We start from the raw sequence: 19,421 nt of genomic DNA, 5'->3' as shown, positions 1-19,421 counted from the left end.
AGGCAATTGTGCAAACTCTGCTTTGTACATGTGTGGCTGCACTCATTTCCATCTTCCTAGCAAATTATAAAGAAATGTGGGGTCACTCAAGATTTGTGCACAGTAATGTATAACCAAAGATTTTTTTTTAAATATTTTCTTTCCCTTATTAACCTGATTCAATAATAAGTGATATTCTTGATACTAATAAATTGATATATTAAATACAGGCAGTCCTCACACAGTTACAGATTTATTGTTTTTGCTGCAACTGTCTAAATAGTCCTTATTCTGGTCTCACCTTTTAATTTGACCTGCACAGAATAAACAGAGGTGCTGCCTGCAGAGTTTCTCTAAATGAAACAAACTCAGAGCCTCGTTTATTAGTGAAGACGTGGAGTGATTTGTTTCAGCCTAGTTGGAGGCAATTTACCCCTCATTAAAATCTTAATCCTGCTGACCTCTGGTGCTTTATTTGTCAGCTTGCTGTGTCGAACAGACGAATTCTGGGGTAACATGGTGTTCGGGGTGGATTCAGAGGGTGGGGTGATGAGTGGGGTAAGATATCTTTTATTCATCAGGGAAGAAATAAAAAATGCTATTCTGCCTGTTGTAAAGTTTAAACCATACACAGTCTTGCATGAAGTTACTATAAAAACTCATAGAATAGTCTTATTATTATTCTCTGTATTTAAGAGGCTACAATTCAGGTCTTTGGATTTGCTCTCTGTCCAGACTTCCCTGTGTTGCCCATATGGCTGCTGTTGTTAAGCACTATGTTGATCCTATCAAGAAAGATTTACTCCATATTATCCTGATTAAGTTCCAGTTTCTACTGCATAGCACTCCTGTAACTGTGATGTTTTATGCTTGTTAGTATTAGGATTTGTTTACATGTGAATTGCACAAATTACAGCAGAATGCGTGTATTTTATGTGCAGAATATTTGGACAGTAGTATGCAGTAGTACGGTCCTGTTTCATGACCTTTTATTTATTTTTGTGGCATTTAGTCCGTCAGGTGGCCGTCCTGGGACTCTTTCTGTCCGTGCTGTTCTCGCTCTACTTGGTTCCTCTGGGAATGTACTCGCCCTGCATCAAAGAGGCGGGAACTCTGGGACCTGCCCCTACTCTCATTGGGCACAGAGGAGCTCCAATGGTGAGGCTGAATTAAACCATGATCATCTGATCTAATTTTGTTTATTCCTAAAGTAAGTTTGCAAAATATTTTAACTTGTGTGATTGTGGATTAGCCTCCCTTTGGGTAATGTACGCATCATAACGCTGACATCATCACACCAAGAATCGCAGTGCAGTTATGTAAAAATAGAAAACAATGATCCACGCTGCAGTTTCACACCTTGCATTTCCATCCACTGGGACAAATTGGACCCTTTGCCATCCTACTTATGGGGGATTTAAAAGATAAACTGCCAAACAGTTTTTTGACTTTGCCCTAAAATAAAGTCATTAAAAATTTTTTCACTTGGAGTTAAAGTGGACATTAAACACCATGTGTATAAAGATTAATTTGCACCATGAAGCCCTGCTCTCACAAACTTACATAGATGTAACATAGCGGCTCATAGACTTACATTATATTAGAAAACCAGTGAACCTCAGTGGAAAACAAGATTAAAACTAACAAGTCTAAGGGGGTCACTTTGGTACTCCCCCTGGCTACAGCAAAGAGTTTCATGTTAAGAAACCAAAGATATACTGTCCACTTTCACTCTGTCTCCTAAACAGTCAGTGTTTCCTCGTTGTTTGGCTAGCTGTGAAACGGGAAAATCCACCTGTTGGCTGTAATGTTCATGCAGGTGGCAGCAGGGAAAGTGGATATTTGTTATTCAACATGCGTCTGAGCTTATATTGACACCATAGGAGGTAAATTCTTTCGTGGAAGTAGGTTTCCATCTAAGTTAATGTCAGCTGTGACAGTTCTAACAGTTGTGCTGCTTGTCGTAGATCAGAAATAAATATAAACAGCTTATATTAAGTTGTGCCCAGTAGCTCAGCAGATACTCTAAAGCTCACGATGTAATGAGGAAAAGAAAACAGGCTGATATCCAGATTGACGTTTTGGAAACTGATTTTGCTTCTGCAGCATCCTGTGTGCAATCCCTGTTAGAATATGTCTGATCCGGGCGATGGTTGGATCCTGTTAAATACCCCAATTCTTTGATCTTTGGGCTGAAAGAAGAACAACACTTGGTGTTTAATGCTCAATCAACAATCTCTTTATACCATACAACCCTTTAAGCATAAACGTCTGGATGGGAGATTTGCACAGGAGGGTGTCCGGCAAAATCTCGAAGTGTCTGACCGTTTCTCACATTCTTATAGCTTCGGCTCCTTCCAAACCAAGCATTCACAGTCTTTCTCTCTCAGTGAGCCTAAGTTATGACCTTGGCTTCCTGTGCAGTATGTTTTGTTCTTTCTAATCAGACAAATAAGGCCATGATTCTCTGCAAACAGTATTTCTTATAAATCAGCAGTATCATGCATCATAAAACAGTGCAATCTCCCCTTCGAGTTTTTCATCTCGGAATAAACAATCAATTACAATCAAACAATCAATCTGCTGGTCCCTCTCTAGTCTAAACAACAGTGTTTCAGTAACTTTCCACTAGAAGATTGTCCCCTGTTATCTACTTTCTCCCAGGCAAGCGTGAGCAAGAGTCTACAGCTTTCTACCCCCAAGGACACGTAGTCTAATGCCTTTATTTTCAGGGCCGTGTCGACTTAATACTGCACATTATGGTTATATGGCATTTTAGTTAATATAAAGCATAGAATTGAGGCACTTCAAATAATTCCATTCCAACAATCCCTTCTGAAATTGTTGCTTGTTTTTCTGTAGCTCGCTCCGGAGAACACTGTGATGTCTTTTGAGAAGGCAGTGGAAGCTGGAGGAGAAGGACTGGAGACTGATGTCACCATCAGGTGTGTCATCCTACTGATTTTTTCTTATCTCACTCTTTTATTTATGGAGCATGTGAATTGTACACAGTAATGTCACTGCTGTAAATACAGATAGATTTTGAATTTAATCTACAAAATTCATTATAAACTTGACTTCCTGATTACAAGGACCAGTCTCAGTGTTACAGAGTTACTTAAAGTAAAATGTCCCAGCAGGTCTGATGGTGCTGAGGATAACTGCTGGTTCAAGCTAGTTCAGATGCACCACTTGAGCTGCGTCGTATTGGATGCCCATAACAAGTGTATCAGTCTTTCTTTCTTAACCCTCCTGTTATGTTGGTTTCCAGGAACACCAATTATGCTCCTGGGTTAATTTGACCCGGGGCAAATTTACTCATCCAAAAGTGTCAGAAACACTGGCATTGATTATTTTACAATTTTCTTTTATAATTTTGATTTTTTTCGTTTTCTGTAGTGATGCAGATGACATGTGACATCTCTTCTGTTCTGGGTCAATCTGACCTGCAACATAACAGGAGGGTTAAGCTGCAAATTTCCCATCTTTCACTCTAATATGTCAGTACTACTGCTACGTCAACCCCTCCACCACCCCAGCATCCACCTATAACCGCTGACAGGATGTGCTCTCATCAGTCCCCAGTTTCTGCGTGCATCGTCATATATGCTTGCATATGCTTTATTTATCTCAGAGGCTTATTTGGTGGGTTATTTGTTTGCTGACAATAGGAAGAATCAGTGAATAAGTGTGTCTCACACCAAAAGTGTGAAAGTTTGGAACCTGGCATGTAACTTAAAATCCAGACTGCAGATGGCACGAAAAGATTGCTCATCTAAAGCCAGCCTCACATTACAGGATTATAAAAACTCATGACTGCAATCGGTGCATCCTTTGACACTGACTGTTACCTCTGGGCGTTTCTTTAATGGTAAAATGATCAGATCAATCAGATCAGGTGATCAGTGAACTACAGCCGAGTCTCTTGAATTATACAGATCAGATGCTAGCACGCTCCTCTCATTGCTGAGGTGATTACTGCCATGCTAATCCAATTAGCGGTGAGCACTCCCGTGAGCCTACAACCAAACGTTTAGCGCCATTTTACAACCTGAAAACAGGAGGATCAGCAGCACTGCATGGCTCAACATCAGCGGGTTAGTTTAATCCAGTGCTGTTGAGTCTGGTGGTGCTTTCATAAGAATGAGTTGTATTTCTATGTTGTGCATGATACTGGGCTCCTGTTGTGTAACTGCACTATATAATGTCTTTCATAAGGTGAGCTTTCTGGTAGGAGTGCAGCGATTAATTTTTTTTATTCCTTCAGCCACATCAACAGATTTGTGAAAGAGGATTGAAGCTCAATAAATGAAACTTGGAAGTCTGTAGGGCAGATTCTGGGGTTCAGTTTGTAAATCTACATATTGTTGTTATGAAGTCATATTATCAGTGCTGACCAGTGAATCTGGTCATCCTTACTGCCTCTTCACTTCCTCTTCCCTTGTATCACTTACCCTTCATCTTGGAGTCCTACTTTTCCTTCTTGAATCCTCGTGTTGTGACTCACTGAATATTTCTTTCTGTCTGTAGTTTTGATGGCGTTCCCTTCCTGATGCATGACGCCACCCTGAAGAGGACCACTAACATCGCGGAGGTTTTCCCAAACAGGACACACCTCGACGCCTCCATGTTCACTTGGACCGAGCTGCAGCAGTTGAACGCTGGTGATTGGTTCTTATCGGTATGACCAACACGCACGCAGCTCAACACAGAGCAACAGCAGCATGTTGTTGGCTTAGAAATGCATCATCTGTATAGAAACTACTGAAAGAAACACATTCCTACAGATATTTAGAATTCACAAATGTTGTTTTATTTCCTGCTGGCAGTGACAGACAGATAAACAACTAAGCCAAAGAAAAAGACAGAAAATGTCCCTCTAAGTTAAGAGCAGGTGAAATTCCACCTGATTTTTTTTTCTCTCACTCTGCTTCTCACTTGCAGAGGGATCCGTTTGGCACCGTGTCATCCCTCTCTGCGGCAGACCGCTCCCAGGCCCAGAACCAGTCTATTCCCTCACTGGTCCAGTTCCTGGAGGTAGCGGCCCGAAGTGGTAGACTCGTACTGTTCGACCTGCGCAGGCCACCGCTTGGACACCCATACAGTCAGTCATACATCAACACCACTCTACAGGTGGTACAGGCCCACATCAACTCCTCGCAGGTAACTGATCAGGATTAACGTATCTGCACTTTGATTTAAAGATAACGTTAAATTGGTTTAATGGGGATATTTTTGATTTCAGTCTAGTGCCGTTCTGCAAACACAATCAGTGCATTTATTTTTCCTATTGTTAATTTTTCCTGGTGTTTTCCTGTGTTCACTGTGTTATGTGTGGCTGTAGGTCCTGTGGCTGCCATCTGAAGACAGGGACCAGGTCCAGGCTGTGGACCCACACCTGCAGCAGACCTCTGGAGAAAAGGCTTCTATCCAGGAGTTGACAGACGGACACATCACCAGACTGAACCTGCACTACAGCACCATGTCTCAGCAACAGATCCGGTACAGAGCTGATAAACGGCATACATTAAACGTCTGTCTTAGGCAGTTTTAATTAAAGATTGTTAATCACTGCAGCGGTAATTATTTCAGAGTTTCTTCAGATTTAGGTTGTATTCGTGTCAGGAGAGGCCACATGCTAAAACGTATGAATTATTAACCAATACCAGGGCTGTTAATTATTTGAATTGTCATTTTAACTTGCATAAATTACTCAAAAAAACACATTAAAGATAAACCAAATATTAACCAACACAATTTTAATTGTGAGTTTAATTATAATCAAGCAGATATAAATAATAGCATTTATTTAAATGTATTTGCTGTCATCTTTGTGACAAACAAACAGCAACACAATCAGCTGCTTCTTCAGGTTTTGCCTGACCCGATGAGCTCCATCTCCACTGTCCTGGTGATGGAAGTTCTGCTCTGTGTTTCTTCTTTTTATGCACCACAGAAAAACTATTCATGCAAAATCGGATTTCTAAAATACAAATTAAACATGGTTATTTTCATTTGACAGCACTGATGATGTACAAGTCTGTAAGTTCAGACTAGAAAAACAACAACAGATATAATGGCCTGCACATAGTTCAAACATTCAATTATGCAATCACATCCATCTAGTGGCAAAACAACCCTATTTATACCAACTGAGAGAAACTTGACATTTTGAATTGGTCTCTTGTGTTTGTGCATGTGTGCAGTTATGTAACCCAGATACAGATGGACGCAGCTTCCTCAGTGACTCCATCTCGGTGCTTGTAGAACAACCTCAGGGAAGTGAGAGGGAGATAAAGGGCAGGTGTGAGAGATGCTCATCGCCGAAGTGAGGAGAGGAAAGTGTGGATAAAGAGGAATTTGTTCAGTAGAGGCGTGAAGGAAGCAGTGGAGGAGGTACAGACGGGTCCAGCTGACAGGAGAATAAGAGAGGGAGGTAGTTGTACATTAACAGTAGCTGTGGGAGAACAATCTGGAAAGAAAGATGGTGGAGTGACTCACATACAGACAGTTTTCAACACAACTTACACAGGCGACTGAAATAATCTTCCACTGTTACAACTGATTCATCTTCATGAAAACGTTTCAACTGTTATTTGTCACCAACTAGAGGTGACGGGTGGAATGAGTCATACTGTTATTGCCTGATAGGTTTTAATCAGAGCATAAAGCATGCGGTCAAACTTTTACACGAGTCTTTTACAGGCCACTGACTCACTGGAAAAACTGCAGTAGAATGTATGATTACCAGAGTTAAAGTTTAACAGCTTTCTTTTTCATCAGTAACAGTCTTTCATTAAATTTAAGGCTGCAAATGTGTAGAAAAGTTAATCCCTCAGAAGCCCACGTCTTTGTTGGTATGAGCGTGCATTAGTACAGATGGAATTGGCAGCTTGCATATTTGGAAAAGCCCGATCAATGCTGACAGGTTTCAGAGCAGCATGCGCTCCCATCCAGGCGATGTCTCTTTGTCAGAGAAGGCTTGGCATGCTAAACTGCATCTCTCTCTCTCTCTCTGTCTCTCTCCCCAGAAAGTACCAGTCAGTGAACATCAGCACTAACCTGTATGTGATCAGCCAGCCTTGGCTCTACACACTGGCCTGGTGTGCTGGAGCGCAGTCCGTGACCACCAACTCCATCCACATCCTGTCCAACATCAACAAGCCGCTGTTCCTGATGGTGAGCAGATTCAAACCTCCAATTCTTTTATGAGTCATATTAGACTTTATTAACCTCCTAGGACCTGGCGTCCACATATGTGGACATCAAATTTTGGGTTGTCTAGGCCAAAATACTAAATTTTGCTCTACAAGGGCCTGATATCTAGGGATGGGTATCGTTTAGGTTTTATCTGATACCGGTGCCAAACCGGTAGTTTTGAAATGGTGCCGGTGCTTAAACAGTGCTCGAACCGGTGACCGGTGCTTAAAGAATGAAGAACACAAACGTTGTCCAAAAACCTCTCATGTTTAGCTGTTTTTTTTGTAAAAAGATAACAATGTTAGCCTTTTCTGCAGCTATAGGGCATATATGGTATCACTCTTGGCTGGAAGCAGTGCTTAAACAATGGAAAAAACACAAAATTTGTCCAAAAACCTCTCATGTTTAGCTGTTTTCCACTTTTTCTTTGGTCATTTTAGCCTTTTTGGCCAGGGTGAAGGGAGTATCTGCCATCAAACAAGAAGACAGCTGCATGTAACTACGACGGTGTTTGCTAGTTCACCTTACGTGCATTAATTTAATAAATAAAATAAATTACACACGAACAACATTAAGCTTCTCACGCAGAGAAGAACAGCTGTTGCTGCCATCATCATCCGTCATCATTTCTGCTACACTGGCAGGGCTAGGGGCCAGGACTCTCCTCTTCAGGTTTTTGGGGGATGTTGCTAACTCCAGGTCCAATAACAGGCACCACACCCGCAGTAGATGTGCTCAGTGCTCGGTCTTGCAGCAAGCTATCAAATACGGGTACATTTCTCGGCTTTTAAAAAAACACTATGCGTCGCCAGGTGTTCCATCAGATTCGAGGTGTTACCTCCTTTGCACAGTGTCACCTTAAAGCATTTGTTGCAGGCTGCTGAGTTTGCATCTTTTGCTGTGAAGTACAGCCAGACTTTTGTCTGCTTCGCCTTGGGCATTTTTAATCTGTAGCTCTGCTCTAAAAGAACGTACGTACCTGGGCCCGCCTACTATCCTTGGAAAGGTAAAATGATTGGCTAGAATCCAAAGTGTGTGAATTCTCAAGAAAAAAAGCACCGAAATGTGCGCTGCTTTTTGGTCTGGTTACTACCGTTTATGTCAGAACCAGTGCCATTATGGCACCGGATACCGGTACCCATCCCTACTGATATCCACTTACGAGGACATTATACTACCACTGTTCTATCAAAATTTAAAATGAATGTGCTCATATGTGGATGTCAGGCCCTTGTAGAGCAAAATAAGGTAAAAAGATAATTCTTTGTTTTTCCATTCATCGGGTCCCAATCAGCCCAAATAGAAAAGATAAATTAAAAATGCATGCCGTGAAAGAGTTCGGGTCTTAGGAGGTTAAAGAAACCAGAACTTAGAAACTGTTAAAAGTAATAGGATTTGGTTACAAGCATTTACATGTAATATATTGCATGCTTCATTAAAGAGTTATTCACAAGCTGGCACCACATACTCTGTTAGATATGAAAGCATTTGTAGAAGATAATGGCAGATTGTGTAAGGATGAACTGAGGCTGCAGTTTGGTGAAGGCCTGTGAGGGGACTGGCAGCAGCTCCCGAGGAGACAGATCTCCATGTGCTAATGACAGAGAAGCAGAAGGGAAGTGTCTGAGCTGTGGTCCCTCTCCTTAGGTTCAGATAATTACCTCCCATTATGCCTGATGAAAACAGTTTTTAGGCTTGTGTCAGCAAGCTTCAGGTAAGGCTCTGAGTAATTCACTAAAAAACATCTAAAATTTGTTGTTATCCACTGAAGCTTGTGCAGCAGGCGTCGTGTGTGTTTGGAGATTGTACCTGTGAGCATTTGATTACATAAACCTTCTCTCCTGCTCCAGCTCCAGTGCAATTATTATTTTAATAAGAGTGTTCAGTCCGTTTACCATCACTGTGTTGAATAATCGTATTAATACTCAGTCTCCTCCATCTGTGACCCAACAAATCTCAGAACTCTTTGTTTAATAAATGTAATAAATCCTTTTATTGTGTCTCTCTAGACCCCAGAGGAATATAGTCTGATGTGGATTCTTACTGATGTGGTGTCAGCCTTCCTCATCACTGCAATTTTCATATTCCACTGGTAGGAACACACACACGCACACACACACACAAGCCCGTTCAGCTATCTTAGTGAGGACCTTCATTGACATAATGGTTTCCCTAACCCTAACCATTAAAAATGAATGCCTAATCCTTACCCTAAACCTAACCATAACCTGTGCATAAGCTGTGCTGGGCTGAGTCGGTGTGGCTCACTTTTGTGGAAGCAAACATTTTGTTTCTTCACACAAAAATAATATCGGAATATTTTTTTCGTTCAGCTTCAAGAGATCCTAAAATTATGTTTTAATTTTCTGTGTCTAATTGTTTACTTTAATCTCTTCTTCAAATAATAATTATCTTCAAGTATAATATTTTTAAAATATTCTAAAAATATATTTATTGATATTTGCACACATTTCACAGTATGTGACGCTCGGCTGGTTTTCTCTTGATGTAAGATGTCAGTTTCATTTAAAGATTTATTAACTTTGATTATCTGTCTAGTCATACATTAAGAAGTAATGAGCTACTAAGAACAGCATTAATAATGATAAATGCTCCTTTTTATTTAAAGAAGCTGCCTTTTTTGTGCTTTCAAATATTCAACCATGATTTGTTTTATCAGCTCAAACTGAATTTGTCATGAGATTGTGTTCACAGCGAGATCACGAGGGGTTAATTTAGATGTAAACTCAAGCACAGCTTTTTCAGGTTAGTTATTTGTGACTATAACTAGCAGCCCTTAGACTGAGGATATGAAGAGAGTTGGAGTCTTTCCTGTCACACAGACGATGCTCTTCACCACAAAGAAAATCCTCTGTGGTTTTATTTGTACTTTTTTTTTCTGCGTTGCCCCTTTCATCATCTGCTCCTTCCTTCACTCTTTTTATAGGCAGGCTTCAGTTGAGGCTCGCCCAGACCTCCTCTTACATGTGTACACATCAAAGCTGCTACATGCAGCAGCCTCAAAGCACAGTGGTAAACACAGCAGCACACCAGGTTACGCTCTGCTGCTCTGATCTCTGTTTGCGGTGTGTGTGTGACAGGTGGAGAGAGCGAGGCCTGCCCTTCTGGTCCGGCAGCCGGCAGACTCACGAGAATGGACCATACAGCAAGTTCAGGACAGGTATAACAACGTTTTTCTTCTTCTCGTGTTTTTGTGGCTTGTTTTTGTACACAGTGCTGGATAAATGTGAAACATCAACTTTCGTGTTCCAGTAACTTTGTCATGCTTTGTCCCCGTCATGGCTGATATTACCTGTTTTCTGTGATACGTTGAAGTGTCCTTGGGCAAATACTGAATGCTTTATTTCCCCTGATGCTTCCATTATTGTGTGACTGTGTGAGTGAAAGTTAAGGTTCAAAGGTCAAAGTTCTGCATGATTGGTGAATCTGCAACTAGACAAGACAAACTGATGAAAACAGATGTAAACATCTGTGTCACTTTCATCCTGGCTGAGGTTTAGCTTAGACTTTAAAGGTGCTGCTAGTCTGCATTCATTGAAGACTGTGTTACATATTCAGGGGTTTTTACTACATGGAAATTAAATGTTTGGTGATGTTGTCATAAAATTAGGTTGTCCTTTTTAAAAAAAAATAAAATTTGGTATTTCATTGATTTACACGTCATACTCATATTTGGTTGGTGAATGGTCAGAAATGTGAGGAAAACACTCAGATTTCTGCCAGTAGGGATAGTCTCACAGCCTTCACTTTGTTCAGTGATCGTGCTTAACGGCTGAAATAGTCACCCACACAGTGCTGTTGTAGCTTCTTATGTAGCAGGCTAGCCACCAACACTGTAGCTATTTCATGAAAACATCTGTGCATGCAGTGATCTCCTGCTGTGTGTTGTATGTGTCATGTGTGTCAGACTCCGCCGAGATCATCTGTGTTCGCTGGAGCCCTCTTCACTCTGACCCTCCTCCTGGAGCCCTTGTCTCTCTCCCCCTGGTCTTCAACCCATGACCCCCCCGCATGTCGTCCCTCCAAGAACCTTGTATGAGTCATGAACCCTGTTTTTAATGTGAATTTTTCTGTGTTTCCTGCTGAAAAACTGCTTTCCACTATCCATGGAAATCATATGAAACTCTGTGAAACTACAAAGATCATTAGCTGTTACGAAAGTTTTTAAAAAGTTCAAGAACATAGCCCCTTAAAATTAAAAAGACAGTTCAAGATCATCTTGTCGTGCACCTCTGAACTGTTTCAGTGCAGCTGCTGTTTTTAGATCACTCTGCAGATTCAGTCCTTCTCTGTGAGTGCTGCCACGTTAAAACAACACTCCTTCAATTTTGGTTTTTATTCTAAGGAAGTGCCTGAAGTTTCACTGAGGCAGAGCTGGTGGAAGAGGAGGAATAAACATCGCCTCTGTTCTGTTTTCCACTTAACGTTCTCCCTCAAACACCTCAGGATGTTAGACTACAGTCTTTTTTGGAGGGGCGGTGCCTCTGATCTCTGTTTACACCTGATCTAGTGCCTTTACGGTTGCACACTGTGGACTCTTCAGTTTAAAAAAAAAAATGTTGAAAATGGCTCGGTCATATCTGGACACCCAGCTCTTATGATAACGATCTTTCACTGACAGTGTCAGTCTGAAACAGAAGTTGTTTGCTCTCTCCGTCCTCGCTGACATTGCAGACTGCCGAGGTGGTCACAATAAGGATAATTTGAAGCATTAGCGTTTTTTAGGTGGTAGTTATATCTGAAAAAGATCCTCACTACCATTTGTCACATCAGCAGTTCTTTTGACTTCACTGTCAGATGAAGACTCTTCATGATGTGACACAAAATTTCTTTTCTTCGCAAAAAGTTCCACGAGCACATCTCCTCCATCCCCTCATCACATTCTAGAGTTTTTAATGTGTAACACTGAAAATATTCCCACCTTCCAGGAATGGCCCAAACAGGATGTGGTTCCCTTTGAAATTATTTTTTGTGTGACTTTATGTTCTGCAGTAAATGACTTCCTACTGAAAGGACTGAAAGAAAAAAGTAATTTATTACTCATTGTGCAGCTGCACATGGCAGTAATATGTGATTTGCCAGAGTTTGTGATTGGAGTTTGTGTCACAGCACGCTGTTTGAGACCCGCTGCTGTACAATAATTACAAATTGGAAAATAATGATCTGCAGGATTTGTGCTTGTGTATCATGCACTTACCTCAGTAGTGTACCCCGTCATTTATGCTGTCCTTCCTTCTTTCCTTAAGTCCTCTGACCTCCAGTTTCACCTTTGTATTAATTCCCACCATGCTGACACCATGTGACAGTATAAACTGTTGTCGTGAACTCACTGAACACTGTTTGGGTTTTTCTGTTTTGCAGAGCTCAGCGATGTTTGGTCCATCTCCAGCGTCACTGTCCGGCCTGATTTACGGAGCATGCCTACTTCACCCAGCACCCCTCACCTGCCCACCATCACAGAGGAGTGAGAGGGAGGGAGATTAAAAAAGGAAGGTGCAAGTCAGGAAAGGACAGATAAGAGATGGAAAAAGTCCTTGTTGAGAGTGTGATGAAGGCCTGTCAAACTCTCTGATCTTAAGCTTTTGTTATTTAATTATTGTTGCTTATAATAGTCAGTCTATTACTTAGCATCAGTTTAACACCCACAAAATCGATGTGGATTGATGGGACTTGACAGACAGTGTGAGCAGCCAACACAGCATTTGTCATCACATTTTGATGGAAAACTCCGAGCAGTGCACAGAAATTTGTGACACCACCTTTTAACAAACAAATGAAAACTAAAAATGTTTGGAAGTCATGACAGAGAGAGCAGGAAGTAGACGGCACACTCTATTCTCCATCTGTCATCCTCTCGGTCTGTGGGTGGGCCGCCTGTAGAAGACGAACAGCTGGAAATAAAAAGCCTTCATTCATTTCCCATCAGAGATGAAGCAAATGGACTGTGGACACGCGCCCTGGAGGTGTCCGTTTCCATACTGTAATCTCATGATGCCATTAAATTCCTCAAAGTGAGGACAGTTAAAGACAAGACCAGAGGATGAGGACGTTTTCATTTCTGGTCATTCGGCACGGTGAAAGAACAAAATAATGAACGTCTGCAGCTGCAGTGATCCATCAGTCACCTTTGTGCGTCTGCTCGCTGATGAAGGACCAAATGTTGATCAGAGACGCTCTGTGATAAACTGTAAACACAGAAGAAATGAAATGGACTCTTACATATGAGCTGTGCTTTTTCATTTTCAGCTGTACAGACATCAGGTGCATCAGACAAAAACCTTAAACCATGTCTTAAATTATCATTTGTGTGTGTCTGTGAATTGCTAGATTCAGTGTGTGAACTCGACACTGTTGGACTGACAGAATGAATGTAAACCAAAGGCTCGGGAAGGGTACAGTTCATCTATCTGTGTACTAAAGTGAATGTAATATTAAGTTTCCAAAAAGTACGCAGATGTTTTGGCTGTATGTCCAACATGACATTTTTCCCAGGGTCAGATCTCAGTTTTACCACCGTGGGGAAAAAGTCATTTAAATTAGTTTATATATACATATATCTCTATATATTGCTGGTTAGCTTAATCTATAAGTACTATAGCATAATTAATCAGTAGGTTTATTTTTTTATAGTAATAGTCTAAACCTGCAATTAATAACTAGAGCTTTAAGATAAATGTAGTGGTTTAAACATCCTACTGCAGGCTCCCCCTGCATGCTCCCCCTGCATGCTGCAGGCATCACTGCTCGAGAGAGACAGCGGCTGCTGTCAGCCTGCAGAGGTTTACAAGGAATCTGCAAAATGTAATGATGGTGACAAACTAAACATTCAGTTTGTCTGCATCCAATCAGCTTTTGTTTTATCTTCTTCTTATTTCAGTCGCTCTGTCACCGTGTCAAACACACCTGGCGGTGGATGGTACCAGGTGTGAAGTTAGTTTTGTAGATCAAGGACTCTCATTGGCTTTTTACCTGTACTGGTTTTGAATGTGATTGGGTCAACGTGCCACTCACAGCCCTTCATCTTTGCTCCCTGTGTGTGTGTGTGTGTGTAAGTCTTTTACAGTTTATGGATCCATCAGGGTCCACTTTGGTCCAGGTGATGTAAATTTTCTTATCTGATATAAAGCAGGAGTCTCCGTGTGGAGGCCTGCGGGGGCGGTTGGGCAGTCTTTGAGCAGACTTCAGAGACATTATGAATGAATACCGCTCTGTGATGTCTGCAGCTGACTGTGTATATTCCCCACCACTGCTCTGCACTCAGATTCAAACCCAAGTCTGCTTCAGTTTGTCAAAACAATCACTCTCACAAGCTTTTGAAAACCCCTCTTGCAATGCAGAGAGGTTTATAACTTTAGTGGCTTGACTGAAGCAATTCAAACGAACAGAGTCGCACCTCTTCCAGGTTAGGTGATCACATGGTTAAACAGACCTCATGTTGGGGATTATTGTGGAGCAGGCGCTGCAGATCCACCAAGAACAAACTTGTTTATGGTGTTGTGTTGAGTAAAGTGGGGGCTGAATCTAAATCTAAGCTCCTAAATCCTTTTAACCGTCCGCATGGCTCTATTTTAGTCACACTGCCTCCCTCATTGCCTCTCCTTTCAGCAGCCTTGTGGACTTTCTTTGATGTGAGAATACTGACTGCAAGAAAAGTCTGTTTGTTAGTAAAACGTGCCAGCGGCACAAACTGCCCGACACGTGGGTTTTTTTGTTTGTTTGTTTTTTTTTTAAACTTGCTGCTGGTAATTTTATTTTGGTGTCTCATCAGTGCCAAGTGTGGTATCAGTGTCAGAGAAACCAGACTACTTTAATGAGGTGATAAGTGCAGTATCAGCTTTGTCTTCAAATATATACCCAGTATTTCCTGGCTACACACTGAATCTGTACTGTGTTGTCTTAACTTAAACTGATTTCAGCGATGAAATGCAGAGCGTCTTGTCAGCTTTGCAGGTGTGAAATCTGCAGGGTGATGCGGCCTTGGCTTTTCTGCTGTAAGTGGATTTGTTTTTCATCACTTTGATCGCACATCATACGTAAATGTCTGTGAAGGTTCTCAGTCATCCAGGTCATCGTAGTCAAAGGAGCTTGCAAAGAAAAGCGTCTGGACTTCTTTAAGTTTACTTGAAGACGTTTCACCTCTCATCCGAGAAGCTTCTTCAGTTCTAAGGTCAAATGGTGGAGAGTCCCAGATATACGTAAATGTGCCGGATTCTTATTTAGAAAATACAAAATCATTTCTAAAAATTCTCCAATGGTGACTCATTATGCTAAAAGTGCAGTCTTTGCTACAAGCACATGTTTAATGGACCAATTTCTGTGTAGAAATGTGAGTAAAAACAAAACACTGAAAACCTGTCGACTTGGCGTAAAAAGTAATTTGCTGCTGTTTTTTCTTTTTTTGTACCTCCAGTGCTTTTATCCATCCTTTATTTGCCAGCTCCCGTCTGCAGTGCTTTATGTCAGTGTCTGCAGGCTCAGCTCTAAACATTCAGGGTGAAGAGCAACAGGACGGAAACAGTTTTGTTAGCTTTGACCAATCTTGTATGTTACTCCCCTCCTGTCCCCTAATCAGGGTCGTAACACTGATAATGAGAAGTAAATTAAGTGTCTCGTCCCTTAATCAAGGCACAAAATAAGACTTTGTACCCCTCAGCAGTAAAAGCCTGATGGGACGTTATCGTCACCCTGCCGGGCAGGCCGGTAGCATGGACACAGTTTGTGAATGGAGGAGAACGAAGCAACATTGATACCCTCAACCTCTCAGAAGATGCACCCGTGGTAACGCTGGCAGCTGTCATTATTTTCCTATAGTGTTAAAATCTGCACAGTTTTCAGTAAATGATAATTCATTTGAATACTCGCCTCCAAAAATCTTCAAAAAAGTCAGAATTAAACAGGACAGCTGAAATCTACCAGTTATATGCAACAAGGCAGTTGAAGTCTGACACCAGGTGTCTTAGCAAATTCAAACAGTAGTTTTCAAAAGAGGGTTTTGTGCCAAATTTCTCCAATTTTAATCAATTCTGAGATTTGAATAAATGATTTTGTTGGAAACTTGGAGCTGCTCTCGAGTAGACTTGCAGCTTTCCCTGTTCTGGGGCTGGTTTTGGTCCAGCAGAGGGCAGGGAGACACAAGACCTCCGAATGATTAAAGAGCTCAAACAGTCACAGACTCCAGCCTGATATGATGCACTGTAATCTGAATGTGTAGTTGGTGTTTGACAGTGGCTGATCTGCTGTGTAAGCTTGATGTTTTAACTAGTTTCTGTAAACGGCCGTTTTTAGTTGAGAGTAATACTCGAGCATCCAGAGGAACTGCTGGAATTTCACAGGACAGGCAGCAAACAAACAGCATCAAAGATAAATCTGTGTAATACGTTTATCAACATGCCAATTGCAAATAAAATCTACTCAAAATCATAAAAACGTAGTTGATATTTTGTGACTTTTGACCAAAGAAAGCTACGAGAGTAGCTTTGTGCGATTGATGCCTGAAAATACAGTCCATCCTATTTGTCTTACGGTGCTTTGCTGGTTATAGCATTTATGACGAGACCCGGATTCTTTATACAGAAATAATTATCCACTAATCATTAATAGGTTTTAAAAAAATCGATTGTTATCACCAATAATGGGCGGACAGACGTGTTTAAGTCGGCATGTGTTTGAGAAACCCCCTTTTATGCCAGTTTTTCAGTTAAGAAAAAAGTCAACAAGCAGCTGGGCACACAGCGCCATCAGCAGGCAGTCAGGTCGTCGCACTTTGGCCCAGCAGTGGGCCCGTTTTACAAGCAACTCTGTTACAGTTTATGCTAGAGACAAAATTCAAATGGTTCCTGAAAGATGAGAACTGTCCAGCCAAAATTACAAAATGAATTCAGGCATCCTGTTTGATACTTTAGGTGATAAAGTTTAAGACTTACAGAGACTTCAGGCCTCTCCAGGTTGAGGGGTTAAACCGTCCAAAACAGGCCACCTTTAATGAAGACTGATGATCTGGATTATCTGGTGCTTGGAAAGATTTCGTTTCGTAGTCAGTGCAGCGTCTCTGCTTTGCTGTCTTCATTCCTGCAGGAGTGCAAACATTTTTAAGCGGGTACAACTGAGGCTGTCTGTTTGGTACGTCGATCCTGGAGGGGTCCTGTCTGCACACTGAGGTTCTGTTCATTGGCTGCTCTTTGCCTGTAAATGTCTCTTACATCCGTAACATTAAAAGTGGGACCTCTGAGGTGTTAAATGATAAAAATCACTGAAAAGAGCGAGAGCATCTAAAATCTTATGTATCGCTTAGTGTTGTTTTTGAATAATGAGCTTCATACTTGGTGCTGAGAAGTGATCTGTGATATAATGTAATATTATAAAACTAGTATCATAGTTCAGATGCTAATCTTTCAAAATGTTAAATATGTTTTGGTTTTTTTACATTGTGCTGTTCTGACCTGCAATATTTTATTTTATAAAAGCAATTATTTTGCTTTACTGTAACTTATCTGATGAAATGCTGCCGTCACCTGGTATTAAAACATTAGAAACAGAAGGTTTGATTCTTGAATTTTACAGACACGCAGTACAAAGTAGCAGTAGACCGGGTTTACAACTTTAGTAAGACATTTTAATCTTTTAGTATTTCAGATGTTTGACTGATCATACTTGTTTTGAATATTACAGTAGTGAAATTAATTAAGTTGAATCCAAATTTACTGAATGCTTTGTACAAAAGTGAGAGCACACGTTACAGAAACACTACAGGAAGTCAGGATTATGAGTTACACAGAGTCAAAACACAGACTAATACTCTGAAAACAGAAACACAAAAGGCAAAAACTTCAAACACAAATGTATCAAATGGGCTGATTGGCACAGTTACAAACACCAGTTTATTATACAGACAAACTATCAACAGTGTTTACTGACTTGTGAATGGGTTTGTTGCAACTTTATGATAAACATGCAGATCATTTTTATTACCTTTACCTTCTGTTCAGTTAGATTTAGTGGATCATAGTTTAGGTTAAAATATCAAACCTAACGACTCACACAGAGCCCCTGCACCACCAGACCGACGCCACCGGACAAGTCTGAGACACCAGCAGCTTCGACATAAAATTATTTATTACACAAACGAAAGTCAAACTGAACCATGAGACCTTTATTGTAGTATTTTTAATTTATATCTGACTTAGTTTCACTGTCGTGACTGTTCTTGCAGGTACAGATGCTGAGTCTCTGTACATTTCCAGGAGCTCAGCCTTGATATGGAGCTACGTGTTTGCTTCTCTGTTAAATTCATTAGTTGTTCCCATTAATAGGACTTTCATGAGCTAATTATAGTTACTCAGTAATGATTTGCTAATACATTGGACAAATTGTACTTGAATACCTGAGTACAGGTCTAAATGGATTTTGCATCTAAAACCTCTAATATGTATTAAAAGGGAACTCGAACTTAATATCCATAGTTTGCAATTTCCAAATGTACTCTTATTTTACTTTAACTGGGAGTTCCAACAGAAATCAGCAAGTGTGGTTTTTCTTTGTACCTCGTAAACTTGAAAAAAATGATGACTGCCGTGGCGTATAACCAGAGTAATGGCGACCTTTACAGGTCAAAGTGTGTATTTAAGATTTATGTAACAGTGAAAATAGAGTTTTTAACAGCATGTTTTAGCAGGAGAGGACATTTACTTTGTGTCTTGCTTCTATATTTTTATATCCCCATTGCTATAAGGGCTGTGTAACACCCAAATTTCTCATTCGCTGGATAATAAAGATTTAAAGACCTACACAAGTAGGTAGGCAAAGTTTACTTTAAAGCAGGGGCGGGGGAACTCCAGGTCTCAAGGGCCAGTGGCCTGCAGGTTTTAGATGTGTCCTTGATTCAACACACCCGATTTAAATAGTTAAATTACCTTCTCGATATGTCTTGCAGTTCTCCAGAGGCCTGGTAATGAATTAATCATTTGATTCAGGTGTGTAGACCCAGAGTGAGATCTAAAACCTGCAGGACACCGGCCCTCGAGGACTGGAGTTGGCCAAGCCTGTTTTAAAGGCAGGAAAAAGTGACGTGACTGATGGTAGTTTGTTTTAACTCAGGGTCCACATTACTCATCAGGACAGTATTGGCTTTGATCCTCATTAGGTCAATTCCAGTTCAAAAGATAAAACTCATTCATATTAGGAAAACTGAGATTCAGCTGAAAACCCCAGAACCAGCTAACAAG

The 19,421-nt window shown here is 40.9% G+C and overlaps 1 protein-coding gene across 1 annotated transcript in view; it reads left to right on the top strand.

Annotated features, from left to right (window-relative positions):
• The window catches only part of LOC146373241 (glycerophosphodiester phosphodiesterase domain-containing protein 5-like), a 45,535-nt gene extending 27,798 nt beyond the window's left edge, over window positions 1-17,737 (top strand). Inside the window, exons 9-17 of the mRNA XM_084950816.1 lie at window positions 992-1,137; window positions 2,842-2,924; window positions 4,510-4,660; window positions 4,924-5,142; window positions 5,324-5,481; window positions 7,011-7,158; window positions 9,189-9,271; window positions 10,281-10,360; window positions 12,562-17,737. Of these exons, the coding sequence (XP_084806942.1) occupies window positions 992-1,137; window positions 2,842-2,924; window positions 4,510-4,660; window positions 4,924-5,142; window positions 5,324-5,481; window positions 7,011-7,158; window positions 9,189-9,271; window positions 10,281-10,360; window positions 12,562-12,668 (1,175 nt within the window). The 3' untranslated portion in view covers window positions 12,669-17,737. The remainder of the gene's footprint in view (window positions 1-991; window positions 1,138-2,841; window positions 2,925-4,509; window positions 4,661-4,923; window positions 5,143-5,323; window positions 5,482-7,010; window positions 7,159-9,188; window positions 9,272-10,280; window positions 10,361-12,561) is intronic.
• Window positions 17,738-19,421: the final 1,684 nt, after the last annotated feature.

The sequence above is a fragment of the Perissodus microlepis genome, chromosome 14 (assembly GCF_051167445.1).
Source record: "Perissodus microlepis isolate ML-2025 ecotype Zambia chromosome 14, ASM5116744v1, whole genome shotgun sequence".
Classification (NCBI taxonomy): Eukaryota; Metazoa; Chordata; class Actinopteri; order Cichliformes; family Cichlidae; genus Perissodus; species Perissodus microlepis.
The sequence above is the reverse complement of the archived record's forward strand: the minus strand, read 5'-3'. Positions and strand labels throughout refer to the sequence as shown.